Source organism: Telopea speciosissima, chromosome 6 (assembly GCF_018873765.1).
Source record: "Telopea speciosissima isolate NSW1024214 ecotype Mountain lineage chromosome 6, Tspe_v1, whole genome shotgun sequence".
Lineage (NCBI taxonomy): Eukaryota > Viridiplantae > Streptophyta > Magnoliopsida > Proteales > Proteaceae > Telopea > Telopea speciosissima.
Genome location: NC_057921.1, coordinates 31,336,128 through 31,360,142, shown reverse-complemented (window position 1 = coordinate 31,360,142; position 24,015 = coordinate 31,336,128). Strand labels below are relative to the sequence as shown.

General features: G+C 40.0%; 1 protein-coding gene across 1 annotated transcript; it reads left to right on the top strand.

The window, feature by feature from the left end:
• Window positions 1-21,504: 21,504 nt before the first annotated feature.
• Window positions 21,505-24,015, top strand: LOC122664893 (piriformospora indica-insensitive protein 2-like). Its single transcript, XM_043860919.1, has 2 exons — window positions 21,505-22,422; window positions 22,852-24,015. The coding sequence occupies exons 1-2, from the start codon at window positions 22,207-22,209 to the stop codon at window positions 23,917-23,919; spliced, it is 1,284 nt and encodes a 427-aa protein (XP_043716854.1). The 5' UTR covers window positions 21,505-22,206; the 3' UTR covers window positions 23,920-24,015.

The following is a 24,015-nucleotide window of genomic DNA, read 5'->3' as shown; positions in this document are numbered from 1 at the left end:
AAACATGGGTACAAGAGGTGTACATGGACTAAGCGAGGACCCAAGCCATTGCAGAGAATAGAGAGTAGAGAGGAGAGAAAAAAAACGAAGAAGAAGAGAATGAAAAGCCAAGGGTAGAGAGACACCCAAGGGGAGAGAGAGAGAGAGAGAGAGAGAGAGAGAGAGAGAGAGAGAGAGAGAGAGAGAAAGGGAGTACATGGGACTTGGGTTTGGGAGGTAAATTACCAAGACTTGTACTATTTTTCTTCACTTGTTCTTAGAGGAAGATTGAATCACTCCATGGATATAGGCGGTATTGCCAAATCACGTAAATCTCGTCTTTTGTGTAAGCTTGTTTTTCTTTTTGTTATTGTTGATCCTGCACATATGCTCGTGTGATGCATCCGAATTCGTAAAGTGATCATGTCAGAAACAGAACATTTTTTCCAACTCCAATAACATGTTCGGACAAATATCTCTTGCCCAATGTTTAAATAGAAAGTGTATCTCAAACATCACACAATCCTTCCCATGCCCATTGTTATATCCGCACCCCGGATCGTAATTAATTGTTATTTCTTTCCCGTGACATGTAGTTATCACTGTCACGTATGCTAGTGAGCTGTTCTCACTGGTGGTTAAACCCAGCTACAAAATTATTGACCATAGTGCGGGTTTACCTATAGAGGAAACTATTCGGGGTCATGGGTGACGAACCATGACAAGGAAATAGTAAGTTCTAGCCCTTAATTTTATTTATTTACCCTTTCCCTCGATGCCCTAAAAGTGCGGGTCAAGATTTGGACCGTCCGGGCTATTTTAGTTGAGTTGAGAATATTCTATTTGTGGGTCCCACTTGTCCTGGGGAAACGCGTGAAGAGCAATTATACCCCTATCATGTGGGCTCATCTTTTAATTAGGTTCTTTCCTAATTATAACTAGTGGGCAGGCCCATTAGCTTAAGAGGCCCATTGGGCTTAAGTGGCAATTTAACCTAAGGGTCCATCTAACTCTATTTGACCCAAGGTTGGGTATTCCTTTTTCTAACCCAAGTAGAACTAATGGGTCAACCCATTAAGCCCTCTTGATCCATTTAACTTAGAGTACCCATTTAACTTGGGTGACCCATTTAACTTGGATCGATCCATTCAATCTATTTGACCCATTTGACATGTGGGATCAAAAAATGAGTTTTATTCTATTTCTTGCCCAACCAATTAGACCCATCCTTATTGGGTTCTTTTCTAATTAAAACCAATGGATCGACCCATTTAGCCATTGACCCATTTAACTTAAAGGACCCAAAATCCATTTTCTATAAATAAGACAAAGGGGGGGGGGGAGAAGCATTCATTTTCATTTCTTCTCCCATCTAACCTAAATCGTGGAGGAGAGAAAGAGGAGAGAAAGGAGAAAGAAGAAAGAAGAAAGAAGGAAAGAAGAAAGAAGGAAGGAGAAAAGGAGAAGGAGGAATGGAAAAGCTTGGTTGAAGGCTTGGAACCTCACCTTGTTGAGCCCTCTACGTGGAGCTTTTCTATATTGGGGAAGGTAAGCCATTGAAACCCACATCTCTTCATCTATTTTGAGTTTTGAGGATTGGAAAATGGGACAGATTCGACCTAGGGTTCTCTTGGAACCCAAGGAATCGATGAAACCTCTAAACCTAGACTATGGTGGAGTTATTTCACTCCATTACAACCTCTAAGCCTAAGCAATCTCTTTCCATTTGAGAAATTTAAGGTTTCTACCCTATTATGTCCTAATTTAGGTTCTCTTTATTTTTTCTCTTAAATCCATGGGATTACATGGACCTAATGAGGTCTTAGAACCCTAATGGACCTAGGAGGAAGCTTTCTTGAAGCCTCCCTACCTTTAAACCCCTTGGAAAATGAATCCCTAGTGAGAAACCTTTCAATTTTCGGTTCTGCAGGTATGTGGTTTTACATGTGGTTTCAGACCTGAGAAACCACACCTGCAACCACCCTTGGCAGAGACCTTCCTAAGCCCCTGGTTAGCTAGGATTTACATGTGGTTTCAGACCTGAGAAACCACACCTGCAACCACCCTTGGCAGAGACCTTCCTAAGCCCCTGGTTAGCTAGGATTTACATGTGGTTTCAGACCTGAGAAACCACACCTGCAACCACCCTTGGCAAAGACCTTCCTAAGCCCCTGGTTACCTAGGATTTACATGTGGTTTCAGACCTGCAAGAAACCACCCTGAAATTACCTCCCTGAGAAGGCCCCTGGAAAGCTCGGATTTATGGGCGGTTTCATTTCCTGAGAAACCACACCTGCAACCGCCCTTGACTGAGACTGTCCTGAGCCCCTGGTTTCCTAGGATTTACCTGTGGTTGCAGAATTTGGGCATGAAACCACTCCTGCAACCACTCTGTCTCTGAAATCTTATACTTAAATGACTTATGGGAGACCTTTTGGGGATCCGTCCCTTTACTTAATTAACCATGTTTTCACTCTTTATTTAGGTTTAAAGTTTTCATCTTGTGACGTGTTACTTGATTTCGGCGACGACTCATAACATCGGAACATAACTTATAAGTGAGTGGGTTTGGTTGTTTGGGCTTGATATTATTATTGCATTGTATATTATGTCATCATTATAAATTATTAAGCATGCTTGTGCATATTGCATACTTTTATATATGAATGTTATGATGTTAATTGGAGATGCTTTACTTTGATGGGTCTCGGTGCCGGTGGGTGCCGGTGCCGGAACCCCGGATACTATATATATTTATGAAGAAATTATGTTGAATGTCATGTTGAACTGTATGCGCCGTGCCGTGCTGGTAACCGGGCACTAAACCAGATGAAAAGTTGATGCGCCCGGATTACCTCTCGGGACGATAGGACTTGCATGTAGCTGTGGCTAGGATTTTACACCCTTATGCTACGACCCTTACCAACAGGGGTTTAGGTGTTGGGTAATCGATGACCGGATTACGTGGAGGTGGGAGAGGCCGATCATGGTAGTATTGGTTATCGAGGTCTGCCACTGAGTGGTCTTAGAGGCTTCGATCGGCGTAGGTCCCAGGTGATAATTGAGGTTTCATTGTGACGATAAGTTAAGTAACCCACAGTGTCTCCCGAGTTGTCACAGTAGCATATACCTCTGACTTAGTTGTGATGTTAGGTGGAAAATTTACTTAACATATGCATACATCATTGGACTATGTGCATTGTGTGTTTGTACATCCCCATCCCCTCACTGGCTCAGTGGAGAGCTAACCCCCTCGTGTACACAATTTTTAGATTATGATGCAGGTACGAAGGAGCCGGAAGCTGTGTTAAAGGAACATGGCAACGGGTGTCCTTGTGACGATTGTGCCTACGGGCCGTGAGAATTCTAGGGACTTGTTCCCCTTTTGTTTATTTTAGGGCATAGGCCCATGTATAAACATTTACTGTGATACCCTTGTTGATAGTTATTAGATGGTAATGAAAAATGAATTAACTACAGTATTTATCATCTAGGCTTTGATCATCTTGTAACTATTGATTTTATACGCTTCCGCAAAACTATTGATCTTTTGGAATGTAATATTTTCCTTTTCGCACTCTGATATTATATTATTTTAATATTGGTTATGACTGTGCGTTGGGACACTGTGTCAGTGATCCTGGCAGATTAGTAGGATGACATGCGTCGTCCTAGTCACCCCTTATATTATATTTTATCCCTTGTCTGGGATGGGGGCGTGACAGAGTGGTATCAGAGCAATGATGCTCTGCACCGACCACAGTCTCGCGGACTCTTGATTTACTCTCCACAATTAGGTTTTAAACTAAAAATCTTCAAGAACATAAATGATTGTGTGTAGACATAGGAGAAGACTGGTTGTGGTGAAACAAAAACTTAGAAGATAATAGGCAACATGGCACTTAGGACTTGAACCATAGGCTGTTAAGCTACAACTTTGAAATTGCTTGGTTGAGCCTTAAGTAGGTCATAAATGAGTAACTATATGTTAAAATTCATAAACAATAATGAACCAATTATAACCAAGCATAATTATCAACAATGATTTAAACAAGAAAGAAGTAAGCAAATACATAGAGGTACATATAAGATTAATTACAAATATTCAATCGTTCCAAATCTTCTTGGGAGGCGATCATATCCTTCCCATTTCAACATTCATGATTTCATCTATTCCAACAAAGACATATGATTCTATCCTGCTCAATCAAAAGATACTAATCTAAACACCATGATCGTTCCAGATTCTCTGCTTCGGCATAACTGTGCCTTTCCCAACTCAAAATGCAAGATCTCATCTGTTCCAACTCAAAACATTTGATTCTGTTCATCTCAGATTAAATATACAAGTCTACCATTTCAAAAAGTTCTCAGTTGTGCACCCTAAGACAAAAACTAGAAGAACTGATTCGAGATAACTTCAATTTGTTGAGACAAAGCTGGGCTAGTCATTTGCACCACCGCCACCACCGCGACCAAGAAAGGTGTCGATGTCACCTACCCCTCTCTCGATACCTCTAGGCGCCAAGTCTGGTTGGAGAGTTGCTTCGTGACCTCATCGAAGCCATCCACCACTCGCAGGTTCAGTCGCCTGATGGCCGTCAGAATGTTAATACCTCCCACTTGATTAAGGTATAGGGATTCCTTCTAAGTGAACAATAGGCCCTTGCTCCTCCAATGGACACGTTGATAACACCGGCCAACTGTGCTGCAATGAAGGCTATAGGAACCCCCTTGACATATGAAACAACCCGATAGTTTTGTGTGCTCGGGTTCCCGGTGTTCAGATTTGCATAGAAATAGAGAATGAGTTTTGGGTAGTATGGTTCAGGAAGGTTGAGAATGTTGGTCCACCCCAATGCCTCGAATTTCTGCCCCACCATGTAAGCTTTGAGATCATCCAATACTACATTTCGCCCTTCCACTATATTTTTGAATCGAAAGTAGTCTTGGTAAAGCTCTTGGTCCTCTATCTTTTGAAACTATAGTGGATCTAGCACAGCTGGTGCAACTTGTTCAATGCATGTACGCCGTGCTCATGGGGCCATTAATTGTTTTAACCTGCAGCCAATAGTCAAATAGATAGCAAATTAGTACCTTGAATGTTAAGGCCTAAGTAGATGATCAATGTAAAGTTATGAGGTTCAAAACCTAGCCCTTGATTTTCCTTTTCAAAGCGAATTAAATTACAGCAGGATTCTTAGGCTAGAAAATTCTGATTTTATCCAATTGTGATCTAAGAAGTTGGAAAAAAGGGAAGGCATGGCCATTATGTGAATGACATGATAAGTAATGAAGATTCACGGTCATAATATGTTTAGAAAATAATGCTTTATGCAAAGTAGTAAGTTCAAACAAGAAGTAGACTTGTTCGATCATGGAGCATGCCTTGGGCTTCAAACAAAAAAAAAAAAAAAAAAAAAAAAAAAAAATTCAGATTTTGTGATTGGAAGTTTGAATCTTGAGAAACAAGTAAAGTTGGCTTGTGACAACTCAAAGGATGTAAACTAAGCCCTATCTAGTAAGACCGATTCATACATGGCAAAAGAGAAGAGGAAAATTCGAGTAGATTTTGGTTTTTCCAAAATCCAACCTAAATCCTTGAGTTAGATGCTAAGATTGTATGCAAGCCTTTGTATAGGTTGCTTATGGTGAGAAAATGGTTAAGATTAGGTTGTGAGTAGCCTACCAAGCAAAAGGAAACAAAAACCCCAAGTTTTATAAACCTGAAATCGAGTTTGGGGTTTCTCCTTGAGAGAAATCGATGGGAGAGAGAGAGATCTTACCTGAATGCGATTGGATGTAGTTAAGGAGTAAATTGGAGCACTAAAATCCACCGAGGAGGGAAGAGAGAGCAAGAACGATCACGGCTTTTGGTTCTTCAAATGTATTAGGATTGTGTTTCGAAGGAGGGAAATAAACCCCTAAGTTGCGGATTTTAAAATTTTAATTTTTGGGCCATGCGGTTTCACCCGCGGATTCAATTTTGTGAAACCCATTGAGAATCCACGAATTTCTGAGAACAAAATTTGGTTCTGTAAAAGCTCGGATTTACCTGTGGTTGCAACTTACTGAAACCACACCTAAAACCGCCCAAGCCAGAAAGGATTTTCTTGCCCTGTCTTGATGAACCAACCTATGTTAGGTTTTTATTACCTCTATTTGATGTTTCCCTCGCCCCTCTTGTGGCATATCTTACCCCGGTAACTTAAGCTTTATGCTTGACAAATAAAAGTATAGAAGTGAAATGTATACAAGATGTGGAAATGGTATTGTGACAAGAGCATATAAGGGAAATGAGACATGATAACCATAGGAAGATGTTTGGAGTGAAGAGAAATGAATAAGATCAATGCACATGTAAAATTCATGTGAGATTCCTAATGCGTGGATGTGAATAATGAGATCAATGTGAACAACATATACTTTTGGCTACTTTACATCCCAACCAATATCAAACAAGCAAGTTATTGGATGAAAATACCCCAACAAGAGACAAGAATTATTTATTTGAGGAAAAGAGGAAAGATTCTAAGGATTTTTATCAACAATCATGTATACAAGAGAATATGCTTGAAGATAAGACAATGTGATAATTTTCTAAGAGATTTTATGGCATGTAAAAGAATTAGATTTGAACTTGGAGAGTTTTCCCAAAATATTGTGAATTGAGGATTTTACTATAACTAAAACCTGAACATAATCCAAGTAAAATTCAACTAGACATGACGAACATAGCAATAATCCCTAAAATATTTTCAAAGATTTGAAAATTTATAAAAGATGCAATAATCAAACAAGGATCCAACAACATAGTGCCATCGATCGAATAGGACTTGATTTACACCCAAAAACCCTAGTTCCAACCGGTTTGGTATGGATTTGGTGTACATGGCTATGAGATTACAAGCAAAATCAAGACATGATCACAACTTGAGATGATTCATCCCAAATCTAATAAAAGAGAAAGTAGAAATGGGAAGAAAGCCATATCTTGAACAAGTGAGAGTTAAACCTTGAGGCTTAAGATTACAAGAAAACCACCCAAGGGAAGCTTGAACGGAAGTCCCTGTAGAGCTTTTTCTCCCTGCGGTTATGTTCCTTTCTTTGGAGCCAAAAGTGAGTTTTAAAACTCGCGGCTCTGTTATGTTAAATTTCTGCAAATGAACGAACGAGCGAATCCACTTATCGTGAATCCGCTTCGCATAAAACTTGAAATTATCATTATAAATCTGTGCGGATCAACGAACGGATCCACACTCATGCATCCGTCCGTAAATCCGTTTGACTTAAACCCTCTCGGCCATTGAGACTTTTGAGATCGGACAAACGAACGGATTCGCATTTCACATCCGCCCGTTAGTCTGCTCTCCCTATTTTCGCGGAGGAGCCACGAACAGACCCAGAGTACTGACACCGCTCGTGAGTCTACCCGATTTCTTTTAGGATTTTTAGCTTGTTTTGGAGACCTTTGACTACACTTATATGTGACGATTATGTGCCTATACCCTAGATCGGACACCCCGTTGTGTGACCCATTTGTGGGAACCACCTAAGTCTAGTCAATACCTTGAATTGAAAGAGGTTAGGACTTGTACCCGACTGGGCCAGCTAATAAGAACTAGCAGGCATTGGTAACCGTTGTGACTCCTCTCTTACATAAGAGGAGAAGAGTTACCTTTGAGGATGAAGACCTTCGATCCTATGAATTTAAAGACCCGAACCTTATGGATAGAGAAACCTAAACCTATACGGGTAGAGACCCTTAATGCGGTGCGTAGAATCTAAACCTATGGATAGGTACTAGGAAAGAAAAATAATAGGCTGATTTATTTGAGTAAGCCATAAAGGTCATGTGTATTTGGAAGTTTTTCATAACACCTCAAGCTAGTGACGACTCTATTTGAACTTTACTTGGTCCATCCAAACCTTGTTTAGACTCATAAAGAAAGTCCTACACCGTGGTTTGACTTTCCAAAAAAAAAAAAAAAAAAAAAAAGAGACTTAGTGAACCGTACCTGAGAACTTCTTGTTCTTGTGGATTGATCTAGATGACAGATATGTCCATAGGGATGTGAATGTAATTATTGAATTTATGCCTACATATTGGTGTGATAAATATATATAGATATACCTTAGAACCTTGGACTTGTGTGACTAGAGTGATTCTCTGGTACTACAAGTATGACCTTACCTCGACCTTGCTGTGTAACTAGTTGGTGCCCTGACCTTGGTTGACCAAACCTTAGGGTAATGAATAATGAATTTAATGATCGAGTAGGTTAAATTATTGAGACATGCTTGAAGAGTTGACTTGGACCAAAACTATTAAAAGGTTATTGGTTCTCGAAAGAGGACTGATGTGGATTCTTCCCTGTGGGATAACTGTGTAGTAGGTTTAAAGGTTGTGAAAGCTAAAACTGAAGGATGTAACAAGACCTTCTCCAACGACAGATATGAATGGGGTAATGGATCACCAAATGCATTCCCTCCGTACTGGGAGTGAACAATAGGAGATTCCATCAATATTCTAAATCATTCTAAAGTTGGGTTAGGTAATGAGACAACCAGATGTGAAAGCCTTCAGAATGTGAACCCTATGTTGGGACATGGACAGGTTAAATCCTGTAACCCAAGAATGACCAGAGTAGTGAAGGCTAGAATTGTATCACCTAATCTGGAAGATTTAGGGAACTCTGTTCCTTGAGACTTAACTTAGTAGTTGGAACCCTGTTTTTCTAGGGTTATTGTGAACCACACCCCTGTGGTAATGTGACCCTGTAAAGAAAAGAGAATTGTGAAACCTGACTTGCTGTGCCACGTAGGCACTGCCTCATCTTGACCCGACCTTTGACTTAGTTCAAGATGTGGGTGACTTGGGATGTTGTTATCCAACAACCCTTCTCACTTAAGACCCTAGTTGCCTCAAATTTCGGGGACGAAATTTCTTGTAAGGTGGGGAGGATGTTATACCCGCACCCCGGATCGTAATTAATTGTTATTTCTTCCCCGTGACGTGTAGTTATCACTGCCACGTATGCTAGTGAGCTGTTCTCACTGGTGGTTAAACCCAGCTACGAAATTATTGACCATAGTGCGGGTTTACCTGTGGAGGAAACTATTCGGGGTCATGGGTGACGAACCATGACAAGGAAATAGTAAGTTCTAGCCCTTAATTTTTTTTATTTACCCTTTCCCTCGATGCCCTAAAAGTGCGGGTCAAGATTTGGACCGCCCGGACTATTTTAGTTAAGTTGGGAATATTCTATTTGTGGGTCCCACTTGCCCTGGGGAAACGCGTGAAGAGCAATTATACCCATATCATGTGGGCTCATCTTTTAATTAGGTTCTTTCCTAATTATAACTAGTGGACAGGCCCATTAGCTTAAGAGGCCCATTGGGCTTAAGTGACAATTTAACCTAAGGGTCCATCTAATTCTATTTGACCCAAGGTTGGGTATTCCTTTTTCTAACCCAAGTAGAACTAATGGGTCAACCCATTAAGCCCTCTTGACCCATTTAACTTAGAGTACCCATTTAACTTGGGTGACCCATTTAACTTGGATCGATCCATTCAATCTATTTGACCCATTTGACATGTGGGATCAAAAAATGGGTTTTATTCTATTTCTTGCCCAACCAATTGGACCCATCCTTATTGGGTTCTTTTCTAATTAAAACCAATCGGTTAACCCATTTAGCTATTGACCCATTTAACTTAAAGGATCCAAGACCCATTTTCTATAAATAAGACAAAGGGGGGGGGGGGGGAGAAGCATTCATTTTCATTTATTCTCCCATCTAACCTGAATCGTAGAGGAGAGAAAGGAGAAAGAAGAAAGAAGAAAGAAGGAAAGAAGAAAGAAGGAAGGAGAAAAGGAGAAGGAGGAATGGAAAAGCTTGGTTGAAGGCTTGGAACCTCACCTTGTTGAGCCCTCTACGTGGAGCTTTTCTACATTGGGGAAGGTAAGCCCTTGAAACCCATATCTCTTCATCTATCTTGAGTTTTGAGGTTTGGAAAATGGGACAGATTCGACCTAGGGTTCTCTTGGAACCCAAGGAATCGATGGAACCTCTAAACCTAGACTATGGTGGAGTTATTTCACTCCATTACAACCTCTAAGCCTAAGCAATCTCTTTCCATTTGAGAAATTTAAGGTTTCTACCCTATTATGTCCTAATTTAGGTTCTCTTTATTTTTCCTCTTAAATCCATGGGATTACATGGACCTAATGAGGTCTTAGAACCCTAATGGACCTAGGAGGAAGCTTTCTTGAAGCCTCCCTACCTTTAAACCCCTTGGAAAATGAATCCCTAGTGAGAAACCTTTCAATTTTTGGTTCTGCAAGTATGTGGTTTTACATGTGGTTTCATACCTGAGAAACCACACCTGCAACCACCCTTGGCAGAGAACTTCCTAAGCCCCTAGTTAGCTAGGATTTACATGTGGTTTCAGACCTGAGAAACCACACCTGCAACCACCCTTAGCAGAGACCTTCCTAAGCCCCTGGTTAGCTAGGATTTACATGTGGTTTCAGACCTGAGAAACCACACCTGCAACCACCCTTGGCAGAGACCTTCCTAAGCCCCTGGTTAGCTAGGATTTACATGTGGTTTCAGACCTGAGAAACCACACCTGCAACCACCCTTGGCAGAGACCTTCCTAAGCCCCCTGGTTAGCTAGGATTTACATGTGGTTTCGGACACTGCAAGAAACCACCCCGAAATTACCTCCCTGAGAAGGCCCCGAAAGCTCGGATTTATGGGCGGTTTCATTTCTGAGAAACCACACCGCAACCGCCCTTGGCCGAGACTGTCCCGAGCCCTGGTTTCCTAGGATTTACCTGTGGTTGCGAATTTGGGCATAAAACCACTCCTGCAACCACTCGTCTCGAAACCTTATACTTAAATGACTTATGGGAGACCTTTTGGGGATCCGTCCCTTTACTTAATTAACCATGTTTTCACTCTTTATTTAGGTTTAAAGTTTTCATCTTGTGACGTGTTACTTGATTTCGGCGACGACTCATAACATCGGAACATAACTTATAAGTGAGTGAGTTTGGTTGTTTGGGCTTGATATTATTATTGCATTGTATATTATGTCATCATTATAAATTATTAAGCATGCTTGTGTGTATTGCATACTTTTATATATGAATGTTATGATGTTAATTGGAGATGCTTTACTTTGATGGGTCTCGGTGCCGGTGGGTGCCGGTGCGGAACCCTGGATATTATATATATTTATGAAGAAATTATGTTGAATGTCATGTTGAACTGTATGCGCCGTGCCGTGCTGGTAACCGGGCACTAAACCAGATGAAAAGTTGATGCGCCCAGATTTTCTCTCGGGACGATAGGACTTGCATGTAGCTGTGGCTAGGATTTTACACCCTTATGCTACGACCCTTACCAACAGGGGTTTAGGTGTTGGGTAATCAGTACACCGGATTCTGTGGAGGTGGGAGAGGCCAGTCATGGTAGTATTGGTTATCAGGGGTCTACCACTGAGTGGTCTTGGAGGCTTTGATCGGCGTAGGTCCCAGGTGACAATTTAGGTTTCATTGTGGTGATAAGTTAAGTGACCCACAATGTCTCCCGAGTTGTCACAGTAGCATATACCTCTGACTTAGTTGTGATGTTAGGTGGAAAATTTACTTAACATAGGCATGCATCATTGGATTATGTGAATTGTGTGTTTGTGCATCCCCATCCCCTCACTGGCTCAGTGGAGAGCTAACCCCCTCGTGTACACAATTTTTAGATTATGATGCAGGTACGGAGGAACCGGAAGCTGTGTTAGAGGAACATGGCAACGGGTGTCCTTGTGATGATTGTGCCTACGGGCCGTGAGAATTCTAGGGACTTGTTCTCCTTTTGTTTATTTTAGGGCATAGGCCTATGTATAAACATTTACTGTGATACCCTTGTTGATAGTTATTAGATGGTAATGAAAAATGAATTAACTACAGTATTTATCATCTAGGCTTTGATCATCTTGTAACTATTGATTTTATACGCTTCCGCAAAACTATTGATCTTTTGGAATGTAATATTTTTCTTTTCGTACTCTGATATTATATTGTTTTAATATTGGTTATGACTGTGCGTTGGGACACTGTATCAGTGATCCTGGTAGATTAGTAGGATGACACGCGTCGTCCTAGTCACCCCTTATATTATATATTATCCCTTGTCTGGGATGGGGGCGTGACATCCATACCATCACATAAGTATTTGGGATCATCTGAGTCAGAAAGCTTTGACTTCTCTACAGAATTGATGCTCAGCGATATTGCTGATCCCTTAGAAAAGTCCCCTTGCTTTTGCCTCAAATGCACTTCCTGTCATGCCATAGTCCACTCCCATAAAATAAATCGATTTTTATAAATAACAGGAGAATCCTAATTTGCCTCCTTCGAGGTATTTATAAAATTAGGATCAATAATAGTAATAGTGTTACGTACTATGTGTGTAACTAAAAAATAGTAGTTATTGTGGGGTTATTAATATTATTGTCACATCCCGGCCCGGTTAATAAAGGCATGGTGTGACTAGATGCCAACTAACATCCAACCAACCTCCAGGATTGCAAGTGCAATACTCCCATTCACAACTATCACAATACAGTAATCAAAACGCAGTGGAAAAGAACAATAATAAGAAGATTTAGATGATAAACATGATAATTATATTCATTGGGACTTGCATTACAATTGTACAGTTTCAAAAGGAAAAACAAGTCAAGGTGTGTATAAACTGCTATATAATATCTTTAACAAAAGAAATGTACTAACACAAAAGAAACATAACCTTGTCCGTCAGGCTACATCATAGAAATATGCACGCATCGCACACACATGAAACGTCATGAACTTCCAATTCCTGCACCGCACGACCATCATCAGTGTGGAAGTCCGAAGCAGCATGAAATCCAACTCCTGGTTTCTCACAACCAGCCATACCATCTAAAAAAGAGGGATATTCACGGAGATGAGCTCCACTGAGCCCAACAAGGGAAAACATGCAAACAGATGCAGATAGTCCATGATGCATATCTTAAAGCTAAGCATGCAACTAGCAACAGATCTAGGTCTCATGAGGTTTAAATACTACTGTAGTAGGTATTATATTCTACGAAAATGCACACAATACATTGTTACCTGAGAATACCACTCTACTATGGTGAAGACCCACTAGTTTCAGAATTACACATCAGACCTAAGCGAACCCTCAATGTTAACCCTACTATTTGTTTCCATTCCGAGAATACTCTTCGGACCTAAGACAGTGAATGGCATTCCAGAATCATCCCTTCGGACCTACCACGAGTTATTCAACACCTCACCCCTGTTGGTAAGGGTCGTAGCATTGGATTTATGATAGCCTAGCCATATACATTTCTAACACGGATGTCATATGATTCAGTAGTAGATAGTAAAGCAATCAGTTCCAACATCGTTTCTTAAACACATCATTCATAATTCACGTAACAATATGAAATCCTACAACATGCATTCATCTAATGCAAAAGGAAAAGCTATAAAAAGTACATGATTATACTTCTAATATGATGAATGAGCAATTGTAGCAAGCATAAACAAAATGTAAGAAATAAACACTCTTAAAATAAGGCCAAATTCCCTTACCTTGTGTTGGAGAGTACTCTAAGCCAAAAAGATTTCAACACACACACAACCTCACCAACAGAAGGCTTAAAGTCTTAAACAAATAACAGGTAACATGCATTAGACCCTAAAATAAACCTAGGTCAAAGCCCTAAGCAATTAGAACCAAAACAGAGTCAGCAAGGGAGGATCGGATTCATACCAGCCCAGGGATCGATCGACCGTAGGGGTCACAGATTCTGAATCTGATAGGTGTTGCAGAGCCTGGATTTGAGATCCAACTTCATCGATCTTGCCATGCATACACTCAAAATACCAAAATTTGTTAAGGGAAGAAGAGGAATACACTAATTGGGTTAATTCAAAAGCCCCAATTTTCTAGGTTTGGGCTAAATTGAGTCATGAACTCAACAAAATCAAAGAAGAAAGGAAGAAATTGAGCAATTGCAGCATGGTTTAATGACCTACCTGGATATGGAGTAGAAGAGATGGTAGCAACCCAAGCAATTGGTCTTCTCCAAAGCCTCACACCCAAAAGCTAGGTTCTTCAAGCCAAAATTCTCCTTTCCCTTCTCCTTCTATTCTCCTCTTTCTTTTTAGAGCAGAATCGATTTTGGTTAGGATAGGAAAATGAACTAAAGCTAAGTGATAGGCAAATGAAATCTAAGGCTAAGTCGCCTTATATAGTTAGTCATATTAAGGTGTGTTTGGTTTGGGCCAAATAGAATTAGTTTGTAAAAACTAATTCCCTAAACTAATTAAATGACATTTAACTCCCAAAAAGCCTATAGTTAAGTCACGGGTTTGATGTTCCATGACATAATTGAGGTCCCGAAAATGTTGGCACATGGGCATCTTAGACCACACGGGGATGTGGGTCCCATAGGTGAAAATTACATTTCAGCCTAAAATTACATAATTAAAGCATTAGTTCTATATATGTAATAGTGGATTATTACCTACAACCTGGCCTAGGAGATTGAGAGATTCTACATGTGTTCAATCCAGCATGTCTCACATATAATTAATATGCTGGCGACTGCGAGGATCTTCAGACTCGATAATGGCTAACTGAGCTGGCTCCCCGGAATCCTCCATGGATGAGTCATGGGATTGATCCGAATCCACCATCGATACAGCCCACAACATTGAGACAAACATGAAAATTGAACCAGAACCTAAAATCACACCAGTTCAAAATGGCTCAAATTAGAGGTGGGTCTCACAATTATTTAGTTATTAATCATTAAAAAAATAGTAATTGTTGTGGGGTTATTAGTATTATTTAGTTATTAATCCCTATTAGTGGGGTAGTGTGTAGGAGTTACTATTGGTTACCTTAACTTGCTATGTGAATGGAATACGGGGGTTGTAGAGTTAGTTATTTGTAAATCCCTATTTAATGGAAGAAAGTGAAAGAATATTTACCTTTGGAAATCTTAAAATATTCTTGAGTTTATTTTGAGAGAGGCCAACTACCTCCCAACAAGCGAGATGTTCGGCTTCATCAGTAGAGCCCCTCTATTTTCTCCCATATTTCTTATCTTTCCATCCTTAATTTCTATTTTTTTATTATTCTATCTCTTTCTCTCCCTATTCTCTCTCTCTCTCTCTCTCTCTCTCTCTCTCTTTTCTTTATTTTATTTTGGATAATCCGTGCACATAACATTTGGTATCAGAGCTAGGGAATTGCTCACATGCTATGGAGCAAAATTGCAACAAGATTCTTGAAATTCAAACAAAAACTTTGGTTATGTTTGATGAAATCATTAAAAAAGTTGCAAGCATTGTCTGAGAAATTTGACTCATTTGCATAAATGAACAGACTAAAGGAAGAGGTAGCAACCAATGCAATTGATTTGTTGCCAATTGAAGCCATAACGGTATACCTGGAACAGCTAAAGAAGAAGGAAAAAAAGAAGACGAAGAAGAAAAAGAAAATGATGAAGAGGAAGAATAGAAGGGATCTCAAGCACTGCAAATCATGTACCACTTCTTTCAAAGTTATAGCGGTCCCGACAATGAGATCGTTATGCCATGAGATTACCATACATACTTTATCAATTGGGACTTTTCCTATCAAGATTTGGGATCCTGGTGGAATAATTTTTATTTGTTATTTGGATACTCTGAAAATTAAATTCCTAGAAAATGGTCTTGAGGACAAAACCAAATTTAAGGGAGATAGATTGTTACGTGCTACGTGTGTAACTAAAAAATAGTAATTATTGTGGGGTTATTAGTATTATTTAGTTATTAATCCCTATTAGTGGGGTAGTGTGTAGGAGTTACTATTAGTTACGTTAACTGCTATGTGAATGGAATACGTGGGTTATAGAGTTAGTTATTTGTAAATCCCTATTTAATGGAAGAAAGTGAAGGAATATTTACCTTTGAAAATCTTAAAATATTCTTGAGTTTATCTTGAGAGAGGCCGGCTACCTCCCAACAAGCCAGACGTCCGGCTTCGTCAGTAAAACCCCTCTATTTTCTCCCATATTTCTTATATATCTTTTCACCCTTAATTTCTATTTTTATTATTTTATCTCTCTCTCCCTATTCTTTCTCTATTTTTTTCTTATTTTATTTTGGATAATCTGTGCACATATTAAATAGGGTGATGAGCAGTAAGTAAGTCTAGGCATTCCGAAAAGGAAAAAGAGGAAGACACTAAAGGAGAGGTAGGAAGAGATAAGGTAGGGTTGAGAGATAAATTAAGACTAGAAGTTCAACAAGAGATATTTTGCAAGACAAGAATCAATGTAGGAAGTCAACAGAATAAAAATAACCTGATTTTTTTTTTTCCAGAAAAGAGAAATTTTATTGAAAATATAAAAGAGGGCAAACAAGCCTATGACAGAATACTGACAAAGAAAGCTAAAGCTTACAAAGGGAGACTCAGTCCTAAACCATATTGGCGAAAGCTTCAAGCCACTCGCTTACCCAAGAGGAATAATAAAACAAAGCTACGGGGGATCTGCGAGGCGCACCGAGGGGGTCCTTGTCCTATTTGATTGTCAGGGGATCTCAGCATATACACCAGGCCGATCAAAAGCCACACGAGCCAAAAGAGCCTCCTCCTCTGGTGAAAAGGGAGATGCGGTCTCCTTTTCAACCAGAGGTTTTTCTACTGCCGTGTCCACCGCTTTAAGACCAGGCTTTGCCTTCTTTTGACGTCGAGTTCTACCAATAACTGGAGTTGCCATACGGCAACCCACACGACCACCTCGAGGGGCATTCCTACGGCCATCATGATTTTTTGGACCCAACACTTGAGTCCACCAGCCTTGCACCTCCTCTTGATCAGATTGGTCACAACCCGACCCATGAGAATTCAATCTTTGAACTGATTCTACCTCATTAAAATTAGACTCCCTAACCTCAACGTCTCTCCTCTCAAGCCCTCCTCCAACTGCAAAATTCGGCACCCCTGAAAAAGTCGGCGAGTTCTCCATTCCTCCGCCATGCGTAGGATGAGAAGAAGGTGGCCTAATGGAATCAACTACATGAACTTCTCCAACATTTAAAAATGTATCCTTATCTTTCCCACTTTGCTTCAAATTGGGATATTGAGGAGAAATTGAATTCTCACCAAGAGTCATACCATTATAAGAGTTCTCCCTCCCTTGAATAGCTGCGATCAAATTGGAAACAACAATCCCCTCATGACCAGCTGGCGCCTTAGAATTAGGAGAAAATGAATTCTTGCCTTGTGAGAGAGATTTTCTGGCCGATCCACCCATCGAGTTGGACTTTGAGTTAACCGAGTTAACTCCATCTTCTCCAACGTAGATAGCACCAGGGATTGATGCCTCTCTGTCCTTCTCTTGTTGATGAAGTTCATCCATCCTCTTCTGACGACAAAGGGAGCTTTGATGTCCCAACCTTCTACAATACCCACACCTTTGCAATCCATCCTCATAAATCACCTTCTGAGTGAAACAAAATTCCTTGGTAGAACCAGGTTCAAATCGTTCTACTTGAACCTCTTCAACACGAGTTGAAGAATCTCCTACGTCTATCTCAACAAGCACTTGAGCAAAATGGTCGAGTAGACCCTGCCGGGTACGACTATCAAGAGCTACAGGTCTGCCCACAGCCTTGGCCATGGATAGAAGCACGTTTTCATGCCAATATTCGAGAGACAGATCTAGGAACCTCACCCAAACGAGCTTGGTAAGGACCTGCTGCTCATGTATATTAAAATCAGGCTTCCAACACTGGAACCTGATAGCCTGATCATTGAAGCGCACAGGGCTACGTCATATCTCCTTCAAAAGAGAATTGGAAAATCACAAATCCCTTCCCCAATGGATGCATGATTACCCCTTGTTTGAGTTTCCACTTCTCTTTCGCCTCCTTTCTCAAATCATCCAACGATGCAAGGCGAAAATTAACCCTCCCAATAAGAGCAAATCGAAAGCGATTACGATTCTCTTCATAGTCCTTCTGCGGGATTCGAATACGAGTAATATTACCTGCATGAATGGGCTCTAGCAGAGCATCAATATCAGGCCACACATGACCTCCAACCGCCTTGGCATAGGATTGAGGCGCCGCCATTGCAGTACTATGCGCAACCCTAGCACCACCCACATCAGTACCTGCACGCCCTAGCACGCCCTCAACACATGGAAGAGGAGCCAAAGCCTCCTCAAGAACTGGACCTCGATCCACATCCTCCCTACCAGCACTATCCTCCTCGTCCTCACCTTCACGAAAAACCTGAACAGCTGGAACACCGTCCCTCACACCACTCATCGTTGCCCTCACACCGCCTCTCACATTTTTTGTTTTGTTGGATACAAGACCAAGTTGAAATATGAAATAAACATAACCTGATTTCTATAGGTCAAAACAAAATATATAGTGATTATGATCACACAAAAACATAGTTTTATTATTAAATAAGAAAATTAAAAGGTTAAGAAGGGAACTACTAGAAAACGTCTCAGTTCTTAGGTCCAACATAGGATCCCAAGTCCTTTTAAAAAAATCACAGGCAAAACATGTATGTCATAGCGAGCATGCTCCTTATTACAGAGAGCACAACTATCATCAATAGTTAATCTTTAGAGAGACAAACTTTAGTAAGAACAACATTTTTTTTTTCTGATATCGGAGGGTTTCCTCCCACATCCTTTGGAGTGGGTATAATTCCTTCGGGGCCCCACATGCCGTTTTCGCTCCAAAGAGGGTGAGTGACTCCAAGGTTGGTACCAAGGGGATTCGAACCTAGGTAAGACGCTTCATGAGGCGTTCTACCCACTATGAAATCACCAATAGACCAAACCCCTTGGGGTTAGTAAGAACAACATTATTCAACACTTTCTAAGGAAACAATTTACACTAAAGAATCCAAGAAGTACTAGAGAAAGAGACAACCCATTGATTATTTATAAAAAAAACGTAGCAACGTACTTAGTTGTTAGAACACTTGACTTTATAAAGGGACAAGAACAAACCCACTTATCAATGCTTTTGTAGTCTATTTCACATTCTCGAACGATAAAAACAACTATTTTTAGTATCAAAGAATACAAAATCGACCTAGAATGCATACCAAACACAGCCTAAGATCAAACAACCATGGTGTCATATAGATAAACCTTTTACTAAAACAACTTACAATCGCCTTTATGGACAAGGGTTTCCTAGCATACGCACACCATCTAATCCTACCTAATCTGATTCATTTGCTGCCAAGTGGAAGTTGGATGAGGTGAAACTTTGTGGACATGTAAAATCTACTTCAATTTCATCCCAAATTTTGTTTTTCATGTGGCAAATCAAATTATTAAAAATTTCTAAACTATCAAGAGGGTGCAGGGGTTGTCAAGAGATGCATGAATATTCATGGAAAAGTAAACAATTGAATTTGGATTATAATTTGACATGTAATCGATTCATATCATTTCTTGAAAGGAAAAGTATCCGCATGACATAGACGTGTAGATTCAATTACAAATCAAAACATAGAATCACACACACACACACTCTTTCACTTTCTTAAAAGTAATGGGGACCCTCCATTCATCTGAATTAGTACTTGGGCCTTGAAAGAACTATTCTTTTTTTAAATATCTAATAGAGAAAAGTTTTCTGCGAGGAAATATATTGCCCACATTCAAACACAATTGGGGGGTGCAAAATAACCGCCCTACCCCTATAAAAGGTAGAAATTCCACCCCATACAGGGGCCACGCTAGCCCATATCTAATATTTAGAATTCCCCATGATTTTTCCACTTGACACAACTAAGTATGCAAACCCAAAAAAGTGGCCTTGTATGATTAAGAGCTGAGGCTCGAGGGTGAATTTGTTCCTAATATAACTGTGAAAAATCTATAGTAATACCACACTTTTTATTTATTTTTACAGTGAAATTATTAACCTTCACAGCACATTTTTTTTTTCTTGGTTTTTACAGTGAAATTATTAATCTCCACAGCACACATTGATGATGAATTTGAGAAGAAAAAGAAAGGCTAAGCTTGTACTTATAGGAAGCCTATCAGCTCCCCCACCGGGGCACTGACCAATCCTTTTCCACTCCACTCATCCCAAAGACACTGATAAGCTCTGACACAAACCAAGAAGCTGTAAAGACAAAGATATAGACGTGTCAGTAATTAGACCTGTAAAGTAGTGGGGCTTTCTTCTCTATCTCTTTTTAGTGAAGAAAGATATAAGGGTTTATAGACCTTAGCCCTTAGCCCTTAGTGTGGTCCACCTTCCAAACCAACCACCAAACTGACCAACGTACTTTTACCTCTCTCTAATTGACAATAATCTCTTGATGGGAAATGAGAAAATGCCGATAAACTAAGGCTTTTAAGGCTTGATGTAAAGGTAAGTCTTGGATGACTCTACCTTTGAAAATTGCTTTGGATTGAGTCATAGCTTCTAAGTACAGTTATAGACTGGAACACTGCACAGTGTTTGCCAGCAGCATTAACGATAGCAGCGTTGTTCACTGCAAGCCGTAACGCAATCATAATCCCTACTTTAATCGAACACTTGGAGGGCAACACCCAAAGTCCCAAACCTAATTGGGACTTGGCCTTGGGAGGAGTTTCAATTCACAGTTTCACATTTCATAGTCAGTAGTTACCCACCCTCACTCTTCCATCTTCCATGGGCCTTTCTATAATCCATCTCTATTTTTATATGTTGGAGCTACACTACAACACCAACAGACAATACAAACACCTGATCATGGTTTGAATCGGTATCGTATAGATTGAATCGATCGATTCATAATGGTATCGGTGGAGATTGATACTGATTTTGATCGATCCCGTATTACTGGATTGATACGAACAAGGATAAATATGCAAAAACAATCTTTTTTTTTTTTTTTTTTTTTTGAAGAAAACAGGGTAAACCTGATACTAATTACTAAAACCCTGCACCTGATTCAAGAATCCATAGCACATAATTCCTCAGCTCAAGTGAGGTATTGAGAGAAAATGGAATGGAATGGATTTCAGATATAATTTCTTGATATGGGTTTTAAGTGTCAAAGGCCATGACAGGCCCAACAAAATTCTAAAGCCCATTTTGGTTTTCTTGTAAATAAACTATGGGATTCACTGTCCTAGCCAAACCAAAGAAGCAGAGAAAGAGGGAATATCCAACTTTGTCTTTGCTTGCATGCATAGTTGTGCATGGGATATGGTCCCCTTCTCTCTCACAGGAGCCTTAAAACCCTAACCCCCCTAATCCTAACTAATCCTTCCACCCTCTTTAACCACCTTTTCTGATCTATCTCTATAGTTTCTGACCTCTACACTTACAAAAGTTCCAGGCTTCCAGCCCCATGAACCATAAATGATAAAATCATAATCAGATCTGCTCATCTGCAACAACAGCAGCAAAAAGCTTTCATACTTCTCTCTCTAGAGTCTAATATCCTAATGTTTACTGCTCTACTGCTTTACTGCTATCCTCTTATTATTGTTCTTACCATAATTGCTTTGTGCCTCGAGAGGTACGTCGTATTTGCTGGAAGATCACTTTGATTTCTGCACTCTGGTTCTTCTCTTTCTCACCCCTCTGCTTATCTATAAACACATGAAGGGAAATTTGGATCTATTCTATTCTCTGTATTCTCAATATGTTTCAATGGGTTTGAGGCCCTCCTCCTCCTTTCCATTTTCTTCCTTCTTGCTTTCAATCTTAATCTTTCTGCTTCTTCCTCTCAATTCTGTGGATATGCTAGCCGAAACCGGAATTCATAAGAGGCAGCAAAACGTAATGTTCTTGTCATGGTATCTGCAATTGGGTTAAAGTTTCTGGGTTTTGTTTCCTTTTACTATATATGGATACTCTGTTGCAGTCTGGTGAAAATTAGGTATGGTTCTTGCTCTCAACCATGTCATCCAATTTTTTATTATTCTGATTTTGTCTTTGTCCTACTTTCATGGGGAGTTTCCATAAGTCCTTCAAAATCTTTCATTCTTGTTCCTGAGTGAGAGACTACAGAAACACATGTTGTCTCTCCTGTTCTGATATGTAATCAAGCTACAGTGCTACACTGGGTTTGTTTTAGTATTTCTTTTGTTGGGTTCTTTTTCTTTGGCTTAAATCAGCCATGAAAAGTTTCAACATCAACGTTGGAGCTGTTTCTCTTCTTTCGCTCCTCCTTTTCTTGAAGGTTTCCTGCATTGGCGACTATGAAGAAACTTCAGTGGCTCTTATGGAGAAAACAGAGCAAGAATCTCTGTATTCGGCCATACAAGGGTTCGTGGGGAGCTGGTGGAATGGCTCAGAGCTTTATCCTGACCCTTGTGGTTGGACCCCAATACAGGTACTACTTATTAACGAGTTGCGTTCCTCTAAGAGAGAATAGTAGCAATAATGGAACCCTTATCTTCTGCAATTTTTAAGCTGCAAAACATCTGTTTTTTCAAGAAAAAATCTCTATTATTTACTCACGGAGAGGACCCATTTTTTTTTTTTTTGTGGACCATAAACAAACACATAGAGGGCTTGAGTTTATAAATGTGGACAGTACTATTTCATTCAAGAAAAGATTTACATTTAGAAAAAAAAAAAAATTTCATCATTTCCCTGTTAGTAGTTTGTAACTTTGTATCAGTTCCTGCTTTAGAAATCAATTTTGAGCTTTTCTGAAAACTTGGAAAATGAACTCGTATAGCTTCACTTTTCTACTAAGTCTAACTGTTTTAATTAGATAAGTATCTTTGGGGGGCATAATCCAGATTATTTGTTACAGGGAGTCTCTTGTGATTTCTTTGATGGCTTTTGGTATGTAACTGGCATCAACATTGGACCTGTTCATGACAACTCTCTCAGCTGCGCCAGGAATGTTGAGTTCAGCCCACACCTGTTTGAGCTCAAGCACCTTAGAAGTCTCTCCTTCTTCAATTGCTTTGTCTCTCCTCGTCGACGCCCAATCTCAATTCCTACTCAGAACTGGAAGAAACTTGCTGAAAGCTTAGAATCTTTAGAATTCCGATTAAACCCAGGTGTAATAGGACAGATTCCAGCGATCTTCGGCAGCCTCACCAAGCTTCAATCTCTTGTGTTACTTGAGAATGGATTAAGCGGTGAATTACCGATCAAACTTGGTAATTTAATCCACCTAAGGCGACTAATCCTTGCCGGAAACCAATTCTCCGGTCGAATTCCCGATTGTTTGGGTGGATTGACTCAGCTCCTAATCTTTGATTCAAGCAGGAATGCTCTGTCTGGGAATTTACCTTTGAGTTTTGGAGGGTTGACTTCACTCCTAAAGCTTGATTTGAGTGACAATCTGTTGGAGGGAAAGCTTCCTGAAGAGCTTGGAAATCTGAAAAATCTTACTTTATTGGACCTTAGAAGCAATAAGTTTTCAGGTGGGTTGACTCAATCACTTCAAAAAATGATCTCCTTACAAGAGTTGGTGTTATCCAACAATCCAATAGGGGGAGACCTCATGGGTGTTGTGTGGGAAAATCTGCAGAACTTGATTGTTCTAGACCTCTCTAACATGAGCTTGGCAGGACAGATTCCAGAAACTATTGCAGAGCTCAAGAGATTGAGATTTCTGGGTCTGAACAACAACAACAATCTTTCAGGAAACATCTCTCCAAAATTTGAAGCTATGCCTTGTCTGAGTACTCTCTATCTGAATGGAAACAATCTGACTGGAGAACTCAAATTCTCTGAATGGTTTTATGGGAAAATGAAGAGGCGATTTGGAGCTTGGAACAACCCAAATCTCTGCTACCCAGTTAAATTGATGTTAACAGAGCATGTTCCTTATGGAGTAAAACCTTGTCAGCCGGAGGTTAGAATATAATTGAAAAACATTACTTGGTGATGGGGATCTGAATCTGATTACCTTATTTTTAGTTTTATTGAGATCTTCAAGCTGTGGTGTTAATGGGTTTTGGAA